This window comes from Ursus arctos, unplaced genomic scaffold, assembly GCF_023065955.2.
Source record: "Ursus arctos isolate Adak ecotype North America unplaced genomic scaffold, UrsArc2.0 scaffold_3, whole genome shotgun sequence".
NCBI classification, from domain to species: domain Eukaryota; kingdom Metazoa; phylum Chordata; class Mammalia; order Carnivora; family Ursidae; genus Ursus; species Ursus arctos.
In genome coordinates, this window is record NW_026622985.1 from 41,601,773 (window position 1) to 41,622,798 (window position 21,026).

General features: G+C 35.8%; 1 protein-coding gene across 1 annotated transcript in view; it reads right to left on the reverse strand.

Annotated features, from left to right (window-relative positions):
* Positions 1–21,026, reverse strand: part of THSD7A (thrombospondin type 1 domain containing 7A) — a 426,859-nt gene that overhangs the window by 42,156 nt on the left and 363,677 nt on the right. Inside the window, exons 12-13 of the mRNA XM_026506586.4 lie at positions 20,424–20,618; positions 18,717–18,980 (exon numbers count right to left, since the gene is read on the reverse strand). Coding sequence (XP_026362371.2) covers positions 18,717–18,980; positions 20,424–20,618 — 459 coding nt within the window. The remainder of the gene's footprint in view (positions 1–18,716; positions 18,981–20,423; positions 20,619–21,026) is intronic.

The following is a 21,026-nucleotide window of genomic DNA, read 5'->3' on the forward strand; positions in this document are numbered from 1 at the left end:
CAAGAGTCAAATGCATGGTTGTTCTGTGTAATACTCTGATGTGCAGAGGGTTTGCTCTTGTACCATTTTAGATCAGCATCAAGGATTTCGATTTTGAAAATGATAATAATATAAACAACTTGTACTAGGGAACTCTAGGGTGGTTTAGAATTTTTTTTAGTGAGATACAATTCATATACTGTAAAAGTCAGCTCATGTTTTGGTTTTTAATATATCTACCGAGTCATACAATCATCACCACTATCTAATTTTAGAACATTTTCATCGCCACAAAAAGAAACCCTACGCCCATTAGCAGTCACCTCCCATTTTCCCCTCCCCCATCACCTGGCAACTACTCATCCACTTTCTGTCCTTAAAAATGCACCTATTCAGGACATTTCATAAAATGAAATCAAACATTATGTGGTCTTTTTTGATTGGCTTATTTCACTTAGTATAATGTTTTCAGGGTTCATCTATGTTATATAGCATGTGTTAGTACTTCATTCCTTTTTATGACTGAATAGTGTTCCATCATATGGATAGATCATATGTTGTTTATCCACTCACCAGCTGATGGATAGTTTAGTTGTTTCCCTGTTTTGTATATTATGAATAATGCTTCTGCGAACATTTGTGTGTTAGTTTGTGTGAACATGCTTTTGATTCTCATGGGTATATATCTAGGAGTGGAATTGCTGGGTCATATGGTAACTCTGTATTTAACTTTTGAGGAAGTGCCAAACTGTTTTCCACCATTTTACAATACCACTATCAAGGCATAAGTGTTCCAATTTCTACATTTGTTAAGACTTGTCTTTTTTATTTTAGTGTCCTTTGAAGAACAAAAGTTTTAACTGTCAATGAATCCAATTTACCTATATTTAATTTGGTTTTTGGGCTCTGATGTCACTATTACCTAATCTGAGGTAATTAAGATTTACACCTATGTTTTCTTCTAAGAGTTTTACAGTTTTAGCTCTCATATTTAGGTATATAATTCACTTAATTTTTGCATATGTTAAAAGGTGGGGGAGGGGAGAGTCCAACTTCATTATTTTCTATATGATTATCAAGTTATTCCAGACCTATTCGTTGAAAAGACTTTTTTTTTTCTTCATTGAATCATTTAGTTGAAAATCAATTGACCATAAATGTAAGGGTTTATGTCTGGATTCTAAATGTCATTCCACTGATCTCTATTCCAATACCAAACCATCCTGATTACTGTAACTTTGTAGTAAATTTTGAAGTCAGGATGCCTGAGTCCTCCCACTTTGTTCTTACTTTTCAAGATAGTTTTGGCTTTTTGGGGTCCCTTACATTTCCATATGCATCTTGGAATGAACTTGTCAATTTTTCCCCAAAAAGGCAGCTGTGATTTTGATAGGAATCGTGTGGAATAGCTTGATCAATTTGGGAGTATTGTCATCTTAACAATCCTGATACATGGGATTTCTTTCCATTTATTTAGGCCTTTTTCTTTAATTTCAGTGACATTCCATAGTTTTCGTGTACACATTTTGCACTTCTTCTAATTTAAGTATTTCATTCTTTTTATTGTAGATTTAAAAGAGAACCAACAAACACTGATTTCTTTTATTATAGTGAAACAAGACCACCTAAAAACCAATATGACAAATTTCATCTATAAGCTTGTGACCAAAGTGTCCTAGATTGAGACAGTGTTAAAAAGCTAGCCAGTTACTACACAGTATTTCCTAGCCTTGCCTTATCACAAATTACCTGGAACACAGGCTAAAAGTACAGGTTTCCAGCAACCCCAAACATTATGATACAGTTCACCTGGGATAGGGTCTCACTTTTGGAAATTTAATATATTGTGTTTATTTGGCACTCCCTCTTTTTTACTGAAATTTTTTAATCAAAGTAATTGTGGATTCACATACAATTGCAAGAAATAATACAGAGAAGTCCCTTGTCTACTTATTTCAGTTTCTTACAATAGTAACTACAGTATAATTTCAACCAAGATACTGAGATTGATACAATCCATTGAGCTTATTCAAGTTCCACCAGTTGAACGTGTACTGTACTCATTATGGATGGATGAGTGTGTAGGACAGAAATTAGGGAATGCTGTTGTAAGACACAGGCAGAACAAGTGGAATCTGGATGAGAAGATTTATAGCATATCTTTATGTATATTTTCTTTTATGTTTTTATCAAAGATACACATCAGCTATGTCTCCAAACACAAAAGTGCATCTTTTGTACAATTTCATAAGAAGTTCACTAACACACACATGAATCCAGAGCCCTCTGTGCCCCCCTTCCAATCAGTATCCCTTCCCACATGTGCAACCACTATCCTGATTTCTCACAATGGAGAATTGTTGTACTTTTAAAAAACTTTATGTAAAGGAATCACACAGTGTATACCCACGTGTGCAAGCTCTCTTTCATTCTACAATGTGGTATGAGGTTCATCCATATTGTTGTATGTTGTTGAAGACTATTCATTCTAATTGACATATAGTATTCTATTGTGTGAATATATTATGGCTTATTTGTTCATTCTATTGATGGTGGATATTTGGAAAATTTTCAATGTGGAGCTATTGTTAACAGTATTGTTATGGACATTCTAGAATATGTCTTTTGGTGAACATATGTATGCATTTTTGCTGGGAGTATTCCTAGCAGTGAATTTGATGCATCAGAAGATATGCACATTATATCACCTAATTGTATGTGAAGTATAATAAAGTTTTTAAAAAATATTTTATTTATTTGAGAGAGAGACAGAGAGCAAGTGAGCATAAATGGAGAGGAGGAACAGAGGGAGAGGGACAAGCAGACTCCATGCTGAACATGGAGCCCAACATGGGGCTCTATCTCATGACCCTAAGATCATGACCTGAACCAAAATCAAGAGTCAGACGCTTAACCTACTGAGCTACCCAGGCGCCCCTGTTGATTTTTTTAAAGATAGGATCACAAATTTGGCATGAAGAGCAGGGTGCAAAGAAACAATTTTCAGAAGTGTAGGAATTAGACTCAGGTAAGCTTCAAGAGGTCAAATGTACCAGTTGGGGCTTTGTCAGTTGTGAAACACTGAAGATAGAAAAGAGATGTCAATGCTAAGTTTTGAATGTACTTCTGGTATTGAAGAAGGCTTCTGGGCTATTGATAATGATGTAGCAGAAAGTCCAATAAAGAACTGAAGTACCTTATGACAGTGTTTACCAAAATTTTGAAAAGTGTAACTATTCTTCAAATATACTGCAGTGTCTACTTAAATCTTAGACTTTGACGTTCCTTTCATTATGGTTTGAGATGGGGAAACAAGCCCACTTCACTATTTTGAGTTGAAACAAATTTCAAATCCCATTCTCCTTTCATATAGCACAGTTTAGAAAATGAATTTATCTAAGCCAGTAGGAGATGCTTAAAAATGTAACTCTAGAAAGGACCAGTAGTAATTTGTTTTGTATTTCGAAGTGATAGCTTATGAAATAGAATCAAACTGTAGAAGTGTCTAAAATTTCCAAATCAATGGCATTCTATGACCAAATTGTTTAAAGTCTGCAAAAAGTATAATATTTTTTTTTTTTTAAAAATCCCAGTTATTTCCAAATGTTATCAATAGCTTTGGTAAAAGGACACTAGTATTTCAAAGGTAATACATTATTTTAAGTTTTTATTTAAATTCCAGTTCATTAACATACAGTGTAATATTAATTCAAGTATACAATATAGTGATTCAACACTTCTGTGCAACACCCAATGCTCATCTCAACAAGTGTACTCCTTAATCCCCATCGCCTGTTTAACCAGTCCCCCCATGCACCACCCTTCTGGTAAACATCAATTTGTTCTCTGTAGTTAAGGGTCTATTTCTTGGTTTGCTTCTCTTTTTTCCCTTTGTTCATTTGTTTTGTTTCTTATTCTACATGTGACTGCAATCATATGGTATTTGTCTTTCTCCGACTGACTTATTTCATTTAGCATAATACTCTCTAGGTCCATCCAGGCTGTTGCAAGATTTCTTCTTTTTTATGGCTGAGTAATATTCCTCTGTGTGTGTGTGTGTGTGTGTGTGTGTGTGTGTGTGTGTGTGTACACCACATTTTCTTTACCCATTCATCAGTCAATGGATACTTGGATGTTTTCAAAATCTGGCTGTTTTAAATAATACTGTTATAAACGCTGGGGTGCTTATATCCCTTTGAATCAGTATTTTTGTATTCTTTTGGTAAACACCTAGTAGTGCAATTGTTGGATTGTAGGGTAGTTCTAAGTTTTTGAGGAAACTCCATACTGGTTTTCAGAGTGGCTGCACCAGTTTGTATCCCCACCAACAGGGCAAGAGGATTCCTTTTTCTCTACATCCTCACCAACACTTGTTGCTTGTGTTGTTGATTGTAGCCATTCTGACAGGTGTGAGGTGAGATCTCACTGTAGTTTTGATTTGTATTTTCCTGATCAATGATATTGAGCATCTTTGCAGTTGTCTGTTGGCCACCTATATATATGTCTTCTTTTGAAAAATGTCTATTCATGTCTTCTGCCCACTTTTGGGGGGAAGTGGGAAAGGGAGAGAGAGAATTCCAAGCAGGCTCCACACCCAGCACGGAGCCCAGTGTGGAGTTTGATTCCACAACTCCAAGACCATGACCCGAGCAGAAACCAAGAGTCAGATGCCCAACTGAGCCACTCAAGCGCCTCTCTTCTGCCCATTTTTTTTTTTTTAAGATTTTATTTATTTGAGAGAGAGAAACAGAGAGCACAGAGGGAGAGTGAGAAGCAGACCCCTTGCTGAGCCGGGAGCCCAATGTGGGACTCGATCCCAGGACCCTGGGATCGTGACCTGAGCTGAAGGCAGACGCTTAACTGACTGAGCCACCCAGGCACCCTAATGCTCACTTTTTAATTGGATTATTTGTTTTTGGGGTGTTGAGTTTTATAAAGGCTTTATACATTTTGGATACTAATCTTTTATCAGATATGTCATTTGCAAATATCTTCTCCCATTATGTAGATTGCCTTTTAGTATTGTTGTTTCCTTCACTGTGCAGAAGATTTTTATTTTGATGAAGTCCCAATATTTTATTTTTGCTTTTGTTTCCCTTGCCTCAGGAGACCTATCTAGAAAGAAGCTGCTATGGCCAATGTCAAAGAAGTTACTGTCTGTGTTTTCCTCTAAGATTTTTATGGTTTCAGGTCTCATATTTCAGTCTTCAATCCATTTTGAACTTATTTTTGTGTATGGTATAAGAAAGTGGTCCAGTTTCATTCTTTTGCATGTTGCTGTCCAGTTTTCCCAACACCATTTGTTGAAGAGACTGTCTTTTTTCCATCGGATATTCTTTCCTGCTTTGTCAAAGATTAATTGACCATATACTTGTGGGTTCATTTCTGGGTTTTCTATTCTGTTCCATTGATCTATGTGTCTATTTTTTGTGCCAGTACCATACTGTTTTGATCACTACAGCTGTGCAATATAACTTGAAGTCTAGAATTGTGATGCATCCAGCTTTGGTTTTCTTTCTCAATATAGCTTTGGCTATTGAGGGTCTTTTGTGGTTCCATACAAATTTTAGGATTGTCTGTTCTAGTTCTGTGAAAAATACTACTGGTATTTTGATAAGCGTTGCATTAAATGTGTAGACTGCTTTGGGAAATATAGACATTTTAATAATATTTGTTCTTCCAATCCATGGTTAGGGAATGTCTTTCCATTTCTTTGTGTCAATTTCAGTTTCTTTCATCACTGTTTATAGTTTTCAGAGAACATGTCTTTTGCCTCTTTGGTTAGATTTATTCCTAGGTATCTTCTGTTTTTTTGTGCAATTATAAATGGGATCGATTCCTTAATTTCTCTTTCTGCTGCTTCATTACTGGCGTATAGAAACACAATAGATTTTTGTACGTTGATTTTGTACCCTGCCTCATTACTCAATTTGTGTATCAGTTCTAGCAATTTTTGGTGAAGTTTTGGGTTTTCTATATAGAGTATCATGTCATCTGCAAATACTGGAAGTTTGACTTGTTCCTTGCCAATGTGGATGCCTTTTTGTTCTTTTTGTTTTCTGATTGCTCTGGCTAGGACTTCCAGTAATATGTTAAATAACAGTGGTGAGAGTGGACATCCCTGTCTTATTTCTGACCGTAGAGGAAAAGCTCTCAGTTTTTCTCCATTGAGGATGATATTAACTGTGGGTTTTTCACATATGGCCTTTATTATGTTGAAGTATGTTCCCTCTATCCCTACTTTGTGGAGGGGTTTTTTGTTTTTGTTTTTGTTTTTTTTTTAATCATGAGTGGATGCTGTACTTTGTCAAATGCTTTTTCTGCATCTATCAAGAGGATCATATCTCTTATCCTTTCTTTTATTAACGCAGTCTATCACACATTGATTTGCAAATATCGAACCACCCTTGCATCCCAGGAATAAATCCCACTTGATCATGGTGAATGATTTTTTTTTTTTAATGTTGGATTCAATTTGCTAGTATTTTACTGAGAATTTCTGCATCCATGTTGATCGGCGATATTGGCCTATAGTTGTCTTTTTTAGTGGAGTCTTTATCTAGTTTGGGTATCAGGGTAACGAGGGCCTCACAGAATGAGTTTGGCAGTTTTCCTTCCTTTTCTATTTTTTGGAATATTTTGAGAAGAATAGGTATGAAGCCTTCTTTAAATGTTTAGTAGAATTTATCTGTGAAGCCAGCTGGTCCTGGATTTTCTTTGTTGGGAGGTTTTGATTAATGATTCAATTTTTTTGCTGGTTATCGGTCTGTTCAAGTTTTATATTTCTTCCTGTTTCAGTTTTGGTAGTTTATATGTTTCTAGGAATTTATCCATTTCTTCCAGGTTGTCCAATTTGTTGGCATACAGTATTTCATAATATTCTCTTATAACTATACTTCTGTGGTATTGATTGTTCTCTCTCATTTGTGATTTTATTTATTTGAGTCCTTCCTCTTTTCTTTTTGATAAGTCTGGCTACAGGTGTATCGGTTTTTGTAATTTTTTTCAAAGAACTAGATCCTGGTTTCACTAATCTATTTTAAACTTCTGTGTCATTTATTTCTTCTCTAATCCTTATTATTTCCTTCTTTCTGCTGGTTTTAGACTGTGTGCATTGTTCTTCTTCTAGCTCCTTTGAGTATAAGGTCAGGTTGTTTAATTGAGATTTTTCTTGCTTCTTAAGGTAGGCCTGTATTGCTATATACCTCCCTATTTGGACCACTTTTGCTGCATCCCAAAGCACTGTGTTTTCATTTTCATTTGTTTCTATGTATTTTTTTTTTTTAATTTCTTCCTTGGTTTCCTGGTTGATCCATTCACTGTTTATTAGCATGTTGTTTAACCTCCATGTATTTGTATTCTTTCCAGAGTTTTTCTTGTGGTTGATTTCTAGTTTCATAGCATTGTGGTTCAGAAAAGGTGCATGGTATGACTTCAACCTTTTTGTATTTGTTGAGGCCTGTTTTGTGAATGAATATGTGATCTATTCTGGAGAATGCTTCATGTGGACTTGAAAAGAATTTGTACTGTGCTGTTTTAGGATGGAACGTTCTGACTAAATCTGTTAAGTCCATCTGGTCCAGTGTGTCATTGAAAGCCATTGTTTTCTTGTTTCTGTTTAGATGATCTGTCCATTGATGTAAGTGCGTCTGAAGGTCCCCTACTGTTACTGTTTTATTATCATTAAGTTCCTTTATGTTTGGGTGCTCCCATGTTGGGTGCATAAACATTTACAATTGTTAGATTTTCTTTTTGGCTTGTCCCCTTTATTAAGATATGGTGCCTTCTTTATCTTTTGTTACAAAGGTAATAAATTATCGAAATATTTCTGGAAGAAATGCATTTTCCCCACCTTCAAAATGATGACAAAAATAAACTTTTAACCTTTTGTTATTTAGTACTCATAGCTGAAAGTAGAATCACAGGATCATTCATGTCACTGCCTCACAAAGTAACAGATAAATGGATAGTCCTTTCCATTTTATCTGTTGGAAGATTATGGCATTAGTGAGAGTTAACATGTATGACTTCAGACTGATTCACATTATATTACTAAGTAAGCAGATATAAAACTTTTATGTCTGATCTTCTTATAGCATATTCCAGAAAACATCTCTCAAATAAAATTCAACCTATTAAATTGTTAAAAGCTATAAATTAGGCACTGACATAAAGACACAACTGCAGAGAGTATAATGCTCAGCATTCCATTTTTGTTTTCCACTGTGTAACAACACTCAATAATTGCCTGTCATGTTTATCCAGCACAATTAAAACCCTTAATGCTACTAGTAAATTGCTAGATAAGCATCCCCTTGCCTTCTCTGCTAAGATCATTTTTGAGGGCAATTAACACCAAACAATCATAGGGGATGGAAAGACAGGAACATTTCATGCGTTTTAAGGCTAAGTAAACTGCTGGCATCTTGTGGCAATTTATGCCTTCTGAGGAATGCTCAATAAAACAAATGACTTCACAATTAGGGTGTTAAAACTTTTAGCAGTTCGACAATGAATCTGACACATGGAAAATCAACCTCCTGACTTCTGATCATATTTTTTGTATCCCGTATCTATTCTGACCAGTCTTCCAGGTTGAAATAAAAACAACACACTAGCAGGCTTAGAGGGGCAACTGGAGGACATACTGCTTTTGAGATACATCCAAACACCTCTTTCACTTGAATTATGAATGCACAGATAAAGCAGCTTTCCACAACCTTCCCAGTTCCCATATTGTGTTGTTGAAAGGTGCACTGCTGATAAAGAAGTCATTTTAAGAGCACATGGAAAATATTGGTTGGTTCCGATTTACAGCTGTTTGAATGAGCAACTCTGGCACTCTATCTGAAACTTTTGGATTAATCTCAAAAGCAGCCTCAAAAAACTCTCCTACTTTAATGTATATTCTTATGCACATGACTGCAATTGGGAATGAGAAAAAATTAGCTAGAACTTTATTATTGTCCTCATTGGCTTAAAAATATTGAAAAAATCATTAAAAAATTCTCAAATAGAATATTCTTTTATAATTATATATTGAGGACTGATAACTCAATCCAGGAAAAGCAAATTCTTCTATGTAGCCAAACTCCTATCATCTAATGTTCTATCCAAATTCATATATTCAATGCATGGAAAGTTATGATCAACCTTGGGCAATTACAATTTTCACAGTGAAGTGTTCAGGAAAATGTAACTGCAATGAAATGCTATTTTAACTTTATTTATATTTATTGCTTTTTATACATATGAAGGCCTAGCTCTTCATATCTGCTAGGTACTTAAGGGGTTGTGTTGCTGTTATTATTCCAGTACTGGAAGTAACCCAACAACTAGGCACATTCAGATTCACTTAGATACAGCTATGTACAAGTTTATTATCAAGGCCATTTCTTATTGCCAACTCTAAAGCTTTCTGTTGTATAATAAGGGACTTTGGCTGTTCTTTGTCTTTGATTCCTGGGCGGTAGCCTCCAAGTCCTGAAATTTCCTGAATCTTTCTTATTCATGGTGACTTCTTGAACTACAGGTGAGTTTATATTAAAAGAGGTGTCTGAGGCGGGGCTGGTCACACCACAAAGACAGAACAAGTTTAGAGGGTTGGGGGCTTTAAGCCACATGATATCCACCCAATCTCTGGGGAAGAGTGGGGGGGAAAGACTGAGCTCAAACATGTGCCCAATGAATCGATTAATCATGTCTACATAATGAAGCCCCAATAAAAACTCTAGATACCAAAGCCCAGGTGAGCTTTCTGGTAGATAATTCATGTTGATATGTAGAGAGGGCCATGCCTCCTGGAACCATGGGGAGAGAACATGGAAGCTTTCTGTTTGGGACCCTCGAAGACCTCACCTATTTGTCTCTTAGTTTTTCTTCTATCTATCTATCTATCTATCTATCTATCTATCTATCTATCTTAGAGTTATTTATTTATTTATTTATTTATTTATTTATTTATTTATTTATTTATTTTAGAGAGGGAGAGAGAGAATCTTGAGCAGGTTCCATGCCTAGGGCAGAGCCCAACATGGGGCTTGATCTCACAACCCTGAGATTGTGACCTTGAGCAAAAATCAAGAGTCGGATGCTTAACTGCCTGTGCCACCCAGGTGTGCCTGGCTACTTCTGATTTGTATCCTTTTGCTATAATAAGACTCTAATTGTAAAAAAAAAAAAAAAAAAAAAAAAAAAAGACTCTAATTGTAAGTCCAGTTGACCCTGAGCAGCGTGGGGGGTATGGGAACTGATTCCTTGTGCAGCTGAAAATCCTTGTATAACTTTGACTCCCCAAAAACCGAAGTATTAATAGCCTACTACTGACCAGAAGTCTTACGGATAACATCAACAGTTGATTAACATGTATACAATATTTTGTATATTGTGTATATAATATTCTGTGTTTTTAAAATAAAGTAAGCTAGACCAAAAGAAAATGTTAAGAAAATCCTAAGGAAGAGAAAATACACTTATAGTACTGAACCATACCTATCGAAACAAATCTGTGTACAAGTGGACCCACATAGCTAAAGTCGTGTTGTTCAAGGGTCAACTGTATAGTGCTTTCCTAAGTTCTCTGAGCTGTTCCAGTAAACCTGAGGGGTAGTGGAAACCTCCAAATCTGTAGCCAGCATGTTGGTAGTAAGGGTGGCCTGGGGAACTCTGAACTTGCAGCTGATGTCTGAAGTGTGGAGCAGTCTTACAGAGGACTGAGCCCTTAACTGGTGGAGTTTGGCTTAACTCCAGGTAGTTACTGCCAGAATTACACTGCACTTTCAGACATACCTTTTTATCTAAAAAGTAAATACACTTATTTATATAAGACCCTGTATCTATAGTTTACTTATTCAACCAAAATAAAACCTTGGGAATAATTACATACATTAAAGCATTTATGGACCTTATCTCCAGATTTAACATTAATAATTTTAACTAATACCATATTAAAAATGAGAGATCAGTGCTAAAAAGCCTACTTTGGGAATAAAGCTTTGTCAGCATTGTAAACATATTTGATGGAATGTTGAGACGATGAAGTAATGGGAAATAAATTAATTATGAAACTTACTAGAGTGATTTATTTTTAACTTGATCCAATGTAGGACATTTTTCTTTCATTCAATGAAAACCATATACTCCCTTAGAGTATTTCCAAAGGATGATCTTTAAACGTTAGTTTGTTGGATTTTAATAAGCATTAAATATAATTTTAACAAAAAAACATTTCTGTGGTCAAGTCGGAAAATTATTGCATTTAAGTTAAGTAGGTCTCTTTACCTTGGACTTGCCTTTCTTGCTAATAAGAACTGTGAATCTCTAGGAGAATGACTTGGATAGTGCATTCCTATGCTGACTTTTTTCTATAGTATCTCACCAGACCAGTAAGAAATAGATCATTCTGATGGATTGTAATTATAATGCATTAAACTTGGATTCATGTTTTGAGGTGTACAGTTTTAATATGTAAAAAGTAGGACTTTTCATGTCCATTTCCAGATACGGAAAAAAAATGCAAAAGTGGATATACAAATAAAAACCCTCCAAATCTCCCAAACTTAAGAAATTTTCTTTTTCTTAAATGATATTTACTTTAAGGTTCTAAGGCTTTAAAGGTCAAACTTATGGCCAAGGGAGGGGAAACTGTTATGTGACTAAATACCTTGAGGTTTTTTTTTTTAAATGGCTATTTAAAAAGACCGTTAGGGGAGTCAATTTTGTTTTTATGCAAATTAACATTTCCTGTAAGAGCCAAATTGGATTTCAATGCAACAATGAAGAAATGGGATAAATATGGAGAGTAAATACAAGTAAAGATTTTTCTTCAAAATTTAAATTTAAAATGCCCATAAATTTGTGTCTCAGGTTGCTTTTGAGCCCATAGATAAGGCCTACGTCTAATATATAATACTGTCTTCATGAACGTATAAAAAATTCCTTATGCATAAGCCCTGTTGACTACATAACTATTCTGATGATGCTTTGAAGGAGAAAAAGACCTATATTGTAGGAACAAGACTAGACTAATGGGATATGGGACTTTAAAACTATTTTGGATTTGCAGGTTTTACTAACGCAATAGGAACCTATATGTGGATTCACAAGGTCATTAGTACCTTTATGAATTATGAACCTTGTAACATAACGACGTAAAGAATGAACAACTCTATGGTTAAATCAATAAAATTGCCACAGATATCAGCAAGATGACCACTCTGTAATTATTTCGTTGAAAATTGGTGTTATGACTTCTCTAATGAATTAGGGGGAATAAGCGGCCAGAGGTCTACAGAAAGGATGTGGACTAAAATATAATGGTAAAAGTTGTTGATTAAGGCGAAGATTAAAATTCTTTTTTTTTAATTGTTACAAATAATGAACTATTTTTAGCAGTTAAATTTATTTTAAGCTGCAGAACACTTTCTCTCTAAAAAAGCTGAAAAGAAAGTCCAAGAAGTTTATGGGATTTATTGGAAGCTATGTTTGACAGCCTGGCCTGAGGAGCTCCGTGGAGCCCAGTTTAAAAACCATGTTATTAAGTAATAGATGAGTTGAGGTCTCCGGGACATGGAGCACACAGAACTAAATAATAACACCAGGTGTTTTTCCGTCACACACACATGAATGGTAGCTGCAGGAAATTTTCCAATGAAAGCCTCTCCCTCATCACCTCCACAGTCCTCCTTCAGGGAGCCTGTTGGAGCATAACGCTGGTCTCCATTCCTTATTTAAATCTGACCCTAGGCTATTGCTTTCTTTCTGTACTCAGTATCCACCCTGGCCCTTTCCTTCTTTCCCTGGCTCTTTAAACTTGCAACTATTACCTCAGGAGAAGTCTGTCCCTCAAACTCTGCCTCTCTTTTACATTTAAAAGGAAAAAGATCTCAACTGTGAATGATTACTGCAAAAGTCATACTAGCTGTACCTGTGTTGTCAAACGAAAGATTTACATTCTGAAATGAATTAGACAGTAAATAAATGCGACCCACGAAAAAAAGCTTTTCAGAGAACTTAGCACTCCATTTCAGCTTGTTTACAGGACTTTATTGCCTTTTCAGCTGGTTTAATTAAATATGCTCTTCCTCTACTGCAAGCATCCACCATGATAAGGAAAAATCTCTCATTCAATTTTGTTTCTAATTAACCTCTAATATTAAACTTATCCAACCTTCTATAGAATCCTATTACAAAAGTAATACATTCTAGTTATATTATGGTTGAGTGGTTATGTAGGTTATCCTCAGAATCTACTCTCCCCATAGTCATACTTATTTTTATCAGATGTACCCTGAGTTCCACACATGTTCTTGAACTAAAATCTATTTGTAAATCGAGTACTGGCAATCATTAAATTGCCAATATCCTTTCTATAGGGGGCCCTATAGATTCTTTCAGTTTTCAGAATCACACCTAAATAGACATTCACCTTATGAAGACCCATCCTTGTAAATTGAAAAAAAAAAAAAAATCCCTAATGTTCTTTTCCCCATAGCTGTAATCAAGTGAACTATGACATGGGAGGTGTCGATTATTTTGCCCAAATCAGTTATTGTGGTTCTCTAATCTCCACAGGCCTTTCCTACAAAGATTCAAGTTCACACTCCTACCAAACCCTGTGAGGATCTACACGATCCAGTAGAGTAATCCCTAAACTTTAAATGTGTGGGGCACCTGGCTGGCTCAGTCCATAGAGCATGTGAGTCTTGATCTCAAGGTTGTGAGTTCAAGCCCCATGATGGGCGTGGAGCTTATTTATAAATGAATGAATGAATGAATGCAAATTAAAAAAATGTGTAATAGAGCTCCCCAGGGATCTCATCAAAATGCAGATTCTGACTCAGCAGGTCTGTAATGTGGGTTGAATTTCCACATTTCCAATGGTTTCCCTGTTAGGTCTAAGCTGCTGGTCTGTAGACCACATTCTGAGTAGCAAGGGATTAGATTCCAGTTGGCAAATGATAGCACAGGCTGGCAGCCTGTTTTTGTATATAAAGTTTTATTGGAACACAGTTGTGCCATTCACTCAACGTTCCGTGGCTGCTTTCATGCTCTAACTACAGAGTTGGGTACTTGTGACAGAGACCTTTTGGTCCACAGAGCCTCAAGTGGTTGCTATCTGGAGCTTTAAGAAAACATTTGGTGTAAGTAATTTAACCTAATAGCTGATTGTTAAGTTTCTTCATAGTCTCTACCTGTTAGCAAGTATTTGATAGGTATAAATAGCAACATGCTACTTTAGAACAACAAGAGAGCAACGTATATTAAAAACATTGTATATCATGGGCTGGAGGGGGGAACAATCAGATGTGCCTTTCTGTTAACTTGGTATTAACAGATAATAATACATTAAAAATATAACTGAGTTATAGAATATTTACTGATAGCACATTGTAGCTTAACCTGCCTATGAGATATAGCAAAGATTAACTTGCTGAGGATAAAGATTGAAGAGAGGTGTCCAAAAGGCATTATGTAGCTCTTAGAGCTCCAGACTTGAGCATCTGACATTTTTAGATTTTATCCAATTCACCTTCCAAGTATCACTTCCACATAACTCAAACAGAAATGTTGTTTCTACTTCTCAAGAAAAAAGATGAGTGGAAACAAACAAAAATAAGTTGTCACAACTACTAATATAAACCGGGCAGTTAAGATGTCCAAATCTAGTGTTGGACAAATCAGGCAATTCTGAACAATAAGCTTTCAAACGGCAATAAAGAGACTTTATAATGATATCACCAGGCTAATTCAGTGGAATAGGTATTTGACTATTATTTCTTCTATTTAGTCGGTAGAAAAAAGCACAAGTATTTGATGAATATTATATAGAAAGTATGTGGCATGGATAGCTCTTATTCCAAAGGTCTTAGCTATTCTCAACAATCTGTTTGGTAATTTCCCAGAAATGTGACAGAGGGAAGATTAGTGTCCAGAAAAAAGAAAGAATCAAAGCCTGTGGATCAAATACAACTACAAAAATTCTCTCCTGTGCTTCACTCATTCTTTCACTCTACAAATATTGGGCACCTACTTGTTCTAGGGGCTGGAGATACATCAGTGAATAAAATAGTCCAAGATGCCCTCCTCAATCTTATACAATCTTGTATAATTCTTGTACAGGAGATAAAACATAAAGAAACAGAACAAGTAAATTATATGGTATGGTTATAGAATGATACATGCTTTAAAAATATAAAATGTAGAGCAGGATAACGGGGTTTGGGAAAGAGGGGAAAGGTTGAGGGGCAGCATGATAAAATTCTGTCACTTATATTTAAATATAAATCATGTATACATGCATTTATCATAAGTTAGATTATCTCTAAGATTCTTTAAAATATTAAGAGTAAATGATATAATTATTTTAAAAAGTCCTAGAAATTCTACCTCTTATTCTGTGAAATTTTAAGTGATTAACTTGAGAAGTACCTGGTACTATGTAGTCACTCAAGTTTCTAATGAACCAATCAACTAAGATATTAGGGTGTTCTCGCGGTGAGTAGAACCTGTGTGACTTGGTTTTTGAATGATTTAAAATCTGCTGCTACAGTGACACCATCTAAGATTTCACAACAAAAGTAAATAAATATATTTCATGTTATGTTCTTAGGATAGATAAATGCCCCCAAATATATTTATATATCAATAAGAATTATATCCAACACCAAGTATCAGATGGGTAAACATTTATGTGACTCCCCAGGTAAACTTTAAGATCTGATTTTCGGAGTATAGGTACGAGACAGTCTGGGACCTTGGGAGCAAGCTGCTATGCACCTGGGACCCTCCCTGCTGCCTGTTACGCTTTTCTTGCAGATCAAACAGGGACCAAGGAGCAAGCTCAGGCTGGTTCAGACTGAACATTTGAGAGAGGATGGCCACCAAATTTGACTTTTTATCCTCTTTTTCTCTCATTTTAATACTAGAAAACATGCCTAGAGGTGGAGACTTAACATGCAAATGAAACATCTGATGTATGAAGACGCATGCGCTGTCAAATGCACCTGTGTGCCCTCTTGCCTGGGATTCCCAGCCACTCTGCTTAAGCATGACTCCTTTCCCACCTCAGCCCCTTTAAAACTTTCCTCGGCTGTTGTTTAGAGAGCCAGGCTGACACTTTTGTTGAGACTGTGTCTCTCTTTGGCTATAGCTGCTGCCCCAATAAAGCCTTGCCTGTAACTTTAAATTTGGGTCCAGCCTTGTTTCTACTGTCGCTGGGTCCAAGAACCCGAGCCCGGTAACAGGTATATCATCTTTCAGTACAAAGTTTACTACTACAAAGAATTTCAGACATAATAGAACTGTGCCTTAAGGTTAAGACATTAAAATAATGGTGACCACATGGGAAATGGCCTAAAATAATAGAATTAAACTGGTGAAAGTCAAACTGTTTTATCAGTATAATAACTGATAATATGATCCACAGACAGCACAGATAAAATAGAAATGACCTAAGGCCACTATCAAACAGGGGATTAGCATCTTTGCACTGCATACACGTGGGTCAATTCTATGTCTGAACTGAAAGCAGAAAGAGACTTGTTCGTGAAAGCTACTTTTCCACCATCCATTTGGAAAGCCAGTTTGGCTGAGAGAAGGCAGTGGTCACTGAGAATGTAATTTAGAGTGTGCCTCGCATAGAACACCAAAGTTAGAGGATTCCACCAACACTATCAGAACTGATAGAACATATATAAGCAAAGAAGTAATTTCCACAGAAATCAAGCAACAGAGATTCAATTTCCTTGGACGTCACTTTGAGTAAATGTATTGGGGTAAATACTAAAATACCCCATTGGACATCCACCATAGATTAGATTTAATGAGAAAGAATTGATGCTGGACAGACACAAGGAACTAAACTGGAGCCATTTCCTTAGTTAAAGGTCTTAGATCCTTCCACAATCCCCATGAAGTTCAACGCTATCAGGAATCTATCTTTTGTGCTTTTGTTCTAGAATACAGTACTGCATTCTTCGTGCTTTGAACTGACAAGGCTACGGTATTAAGTCTACTGCCTTTGCTTAATTTTTATTATTTTTGTACTCTGACTTTTGTTAAGTGATCAAACATCTTTATGAGATTCACAGGATATTTTTAAGGTTTTTTTTCTAAAAAGAAGATTGACTGTTAAGTGGCTTACTGACACTCTCCTGCATCTAATTAACAGATCAGGATAAAAGTGAGAATATACAAAAGTAATTCTGAAAACTCAAAGGTTATGTTACAAACAAATGATTATCTTCGTGATTCACTAGGCATAACAATTTTAAATGTGAGCAAACCCTTATAAGCTACAATCCAGGAGAAACATATTTTTAAGAGTGATCTTCAATTTTACATTTTAATGACTAATTATGATCTTCTACCTTATCATAACATCTCAGAATGGTAAGTGCATTTACATTTTTCCTGGCCTCTAATTTATAGCACTGATGTTATGAGACAGAGAATAAAATATTCAGTTACCCTTACACCTGTTTCTCAAAGCACACCTACTATAAATATTATTTTTCCTTTTGTAGTTATTGTTCTAAATAAATTGACTATCTTTAAGTTAGGAATGCAGTAACCTGAATATATTAACCTGAAAAATACTCGTCTCTAGAGCTTCAAAATTATGGAGTCTTTGGGGCTACTTTCACTAGACTTTGATAAAAGAGGAATTAGGAGATAAGGTGAAAAAAATGAAAATGAATTTTGGAAACTTCTTTGTGGGGGGAGGTTTAAGAGATTCCAATGAATGTGTCACCAATGGTACTTTGATGGTTTATAGAGATGGTTCTATTAGTTCGTGTTGTTTTCTGAACCATATAATAAAACTGGAAGAGCACTGTTCCAACAGCAGAAGCTATTTCAGCAAGGTTGGAGGGTAACTGCCATGTCCCTCTCTCCTAGCAACTTAGCTCATCTTTCTGAGGTCACCTCCACGAAGAAGGTAGGAGGATCCTGTCCAATGTTTGCAAATACATGGCATCTATGATTCAGGCTGACCCACAGTAAACTAATCTCAGTCCAATACAAAAAGACAGATGTATTAAAATAAAAGAATAATGGAAAATATTGCTTAAGGACTACTATATTAAGATTTAGAACCAAAGAGTTTGCAACATACTCTGATCAAAGATGGCCACTCTTCACAAACTTCTGGCAATTTAATTATTATCACTGTGTTTGGTTTAGAAAACTAAAGTGGGCACAGCTACCTAAGAGAATGTACATTTTTCTCTTCTTCTCCCCCTCCTTTTTTTTTTTTTTTTTGGCTAATCTCAACACAATAAGTAAACAAGAGATATTTGAGTTTTCACTAGTTATGACTTTCAGTCTTTCTTCTCTGACACTTAAATTACATTTCAGGCATATTGCAAATCTTGCCAGTTTGGTTATTAGAAGACTGTCTAGTTTATAACTTTATTTTCAGATTAAATTCAAATCTCCTCTCCTCCTCCCTCTCTTGTGGGGGCATTGTTGGGCCTATTCGACAGATTCTTGATTAGGACCAAGGGAATTTTCTGGCACCATTTGTCTACCTGTAAGGCTTTTTTGCCACCAACTTTGGATTTAGTTGCCAACTTCAGGACAAGACAAATGCCACCAATGTCCTGTATGGTGCCCCCAATATGTTCCATTTAGAGCGCAATCTGTAAACCTTCATTTCCCTCCATTCTGATCCACGTTCATTTAACCTCCACCCCCAAAGACAGCAAACATATAACACGGAAGAAAAATTGGATTACCATGGCTGTTACATCTGGATGTTTCCACGAGCCTGCCATTTTGGTCGTAGCATGCCATTGCTTGGTAACGATATCCTTGACCACATTCCTTGGTATCTCCTTGTGTTTTCACTCCCAGCAACACTTCCACTTTCCCCTCTGGCAAAATGCAGTCTGACCAGTTCCCCACAGGCTGTGCATTATACTTGTCACAAGGACAGTACTGAGTCTCAATCAGAGGGTACAAATGAGAATTTTTACATTTTTCCTTCTTTTTACTTTTTCCTGTGGAGAAATTTAAGTTGGAAAATATCGTTATTCATTTCAAGCATTTAATTTTCCTCCTTTTCTAAATTTCCTTTCTCCATTTTTAACCATATTCAACAGTAGCTTATAAATGAATGCTATTTTCTCACTCCACAGTGCTTTCTCTGGAGGCTCTTATTAGTACTGGGTGCCTTGCCTAGTGAAATTTTTCTTATTTCCTCATTTTAAAATCGCCACTTTGCAGAAGGCGTTCACTGTTGTGCTGAATTTTATACTCTTCGAATGATTAAAATCCTTTCAAATGATCATGCGCTTTCACTGACTAGGGGAGTTTAAGGTAATTGCATAAATCTCTCCTTTATAACATGAATACATGTACAAAAATATGAAATGGAGAGAGAGAGTCGCTGTACTGGACTGTACAGCTTTTTGTTAATTCTAAATAGATGGTGTGGTTATATAGGATTACAATTCAGAAAATGAGATTTTTATATTTACTTTTCTGATTATAACTTTGTATCTTTATTTCTGAAGAGTCATCAGTTTTATATACTTGGTGATTAGTGTAGTAAATAATATTCACAGTGAAGATATTTAGTGTCAGAAAGAAGTACTAGGAATGATCTGTATATAAATCTAAATAAATTTTTAAAATAAAAAATGAACAGTAATATGTGCTTGAAAAACAATATATTATTTTAACTGAATCACATTTCTATTATATATTTATGTTATATATCATATACCATAATACTATTAGTTATATCACACACAATTAATTGCGTATGTTTTACATGTATTTATTTCTAACTTTCAGAACGTGCCTTTAGTTTTCAATAGACTTCATTATGACAGGTGGTTCATTTTATAACTTTTAAATTCTGAATAGCCTACTGGCTATGTTTTTTTTAGGTTTCTTTTCGCCACTGACAATATTTTTGAATGCACCAGGTTTAGTTCAGTATCATAGCTCCTGTTCTTGCTCATTATATCACTGCTTTTTGTCACTGTGACTGCCTTTTAAAATGCAGTTTTCAGATACAAAATTAGTGTCAGATTCCTCTTCTGGGATATGAAGATTAATCTGAGGCTGTGACAGTGAGAATGGGTTAAGAAAATGAAGTGGCAACTTTCCTTTTGTTCTCCAAACACCTCACAGTCTGTAGGCAATCCACCAGCAGTGTATGTTTAAACCAAAAAAATAATCTACCTATTGTATAGGGAGCCAGCTCAACTTTCAAGGTTACTTTTCCTTTCTACTGAAAGTACATAGCACGTCTGTCACCGCCAACTTACGTTAAAATACACATGTGAATCCACTGGCATATTACGTATCGGTGTACCAGCAATAAGGCATATCTATGTATTTTCCAAATACACTGTCAGAACTCTCTTGGGACTAACTTTTTTATGTGTTTTCTACATTGACAGCGTTGGCTTTCACACCCCAATTATTCTTACCAACAATAGTGCGCTTTCTGGTCCTAACTGCACCACAGTCTCCGTTGCACGAAGAAAACTTGGACCAGCTGGTAAACTGACAGTCATCTTGGCAGGGGATCTGGCAGGCCTGGGTGAGGGCTGGCAAGGGGCCTGCATACCAAAGGCATTCATGGATGCCAGCCTGGCCTCCATCTTGCTTTCGACAAGTAATAGCTAAAGGAAAAGCATACAGAGCTGTTTAAAGCAAATTTGAATGTCTATAAGTACTCCACAATTTCGGAATTAACCTAACATTTTCTTACACAGTCAGAGGAATCCTCTTTTCTTTATTTGCAGCAGAAATCTGGGAGGAATGTTTCTAATAATCACAGTAGTCATTAAATTGATCCTGTAGTTTTTTTAATATAACAGATAACCCTCAGTGGTTTTTGTGACACAGGAAAGCGTGCATGTGCGTGCATGTGCACACGCGTGCGCGCATGCATACACACACACAGCATTTAGTAGTTTTTATTAGATGTTATTAAGGATTTCAGGCCCTTATTTAGAAATTAATTATTTAAGAGACAACACATGGGTTCTGATAATAGTTTATGCTGAACATAGACTATTCATAGAGGT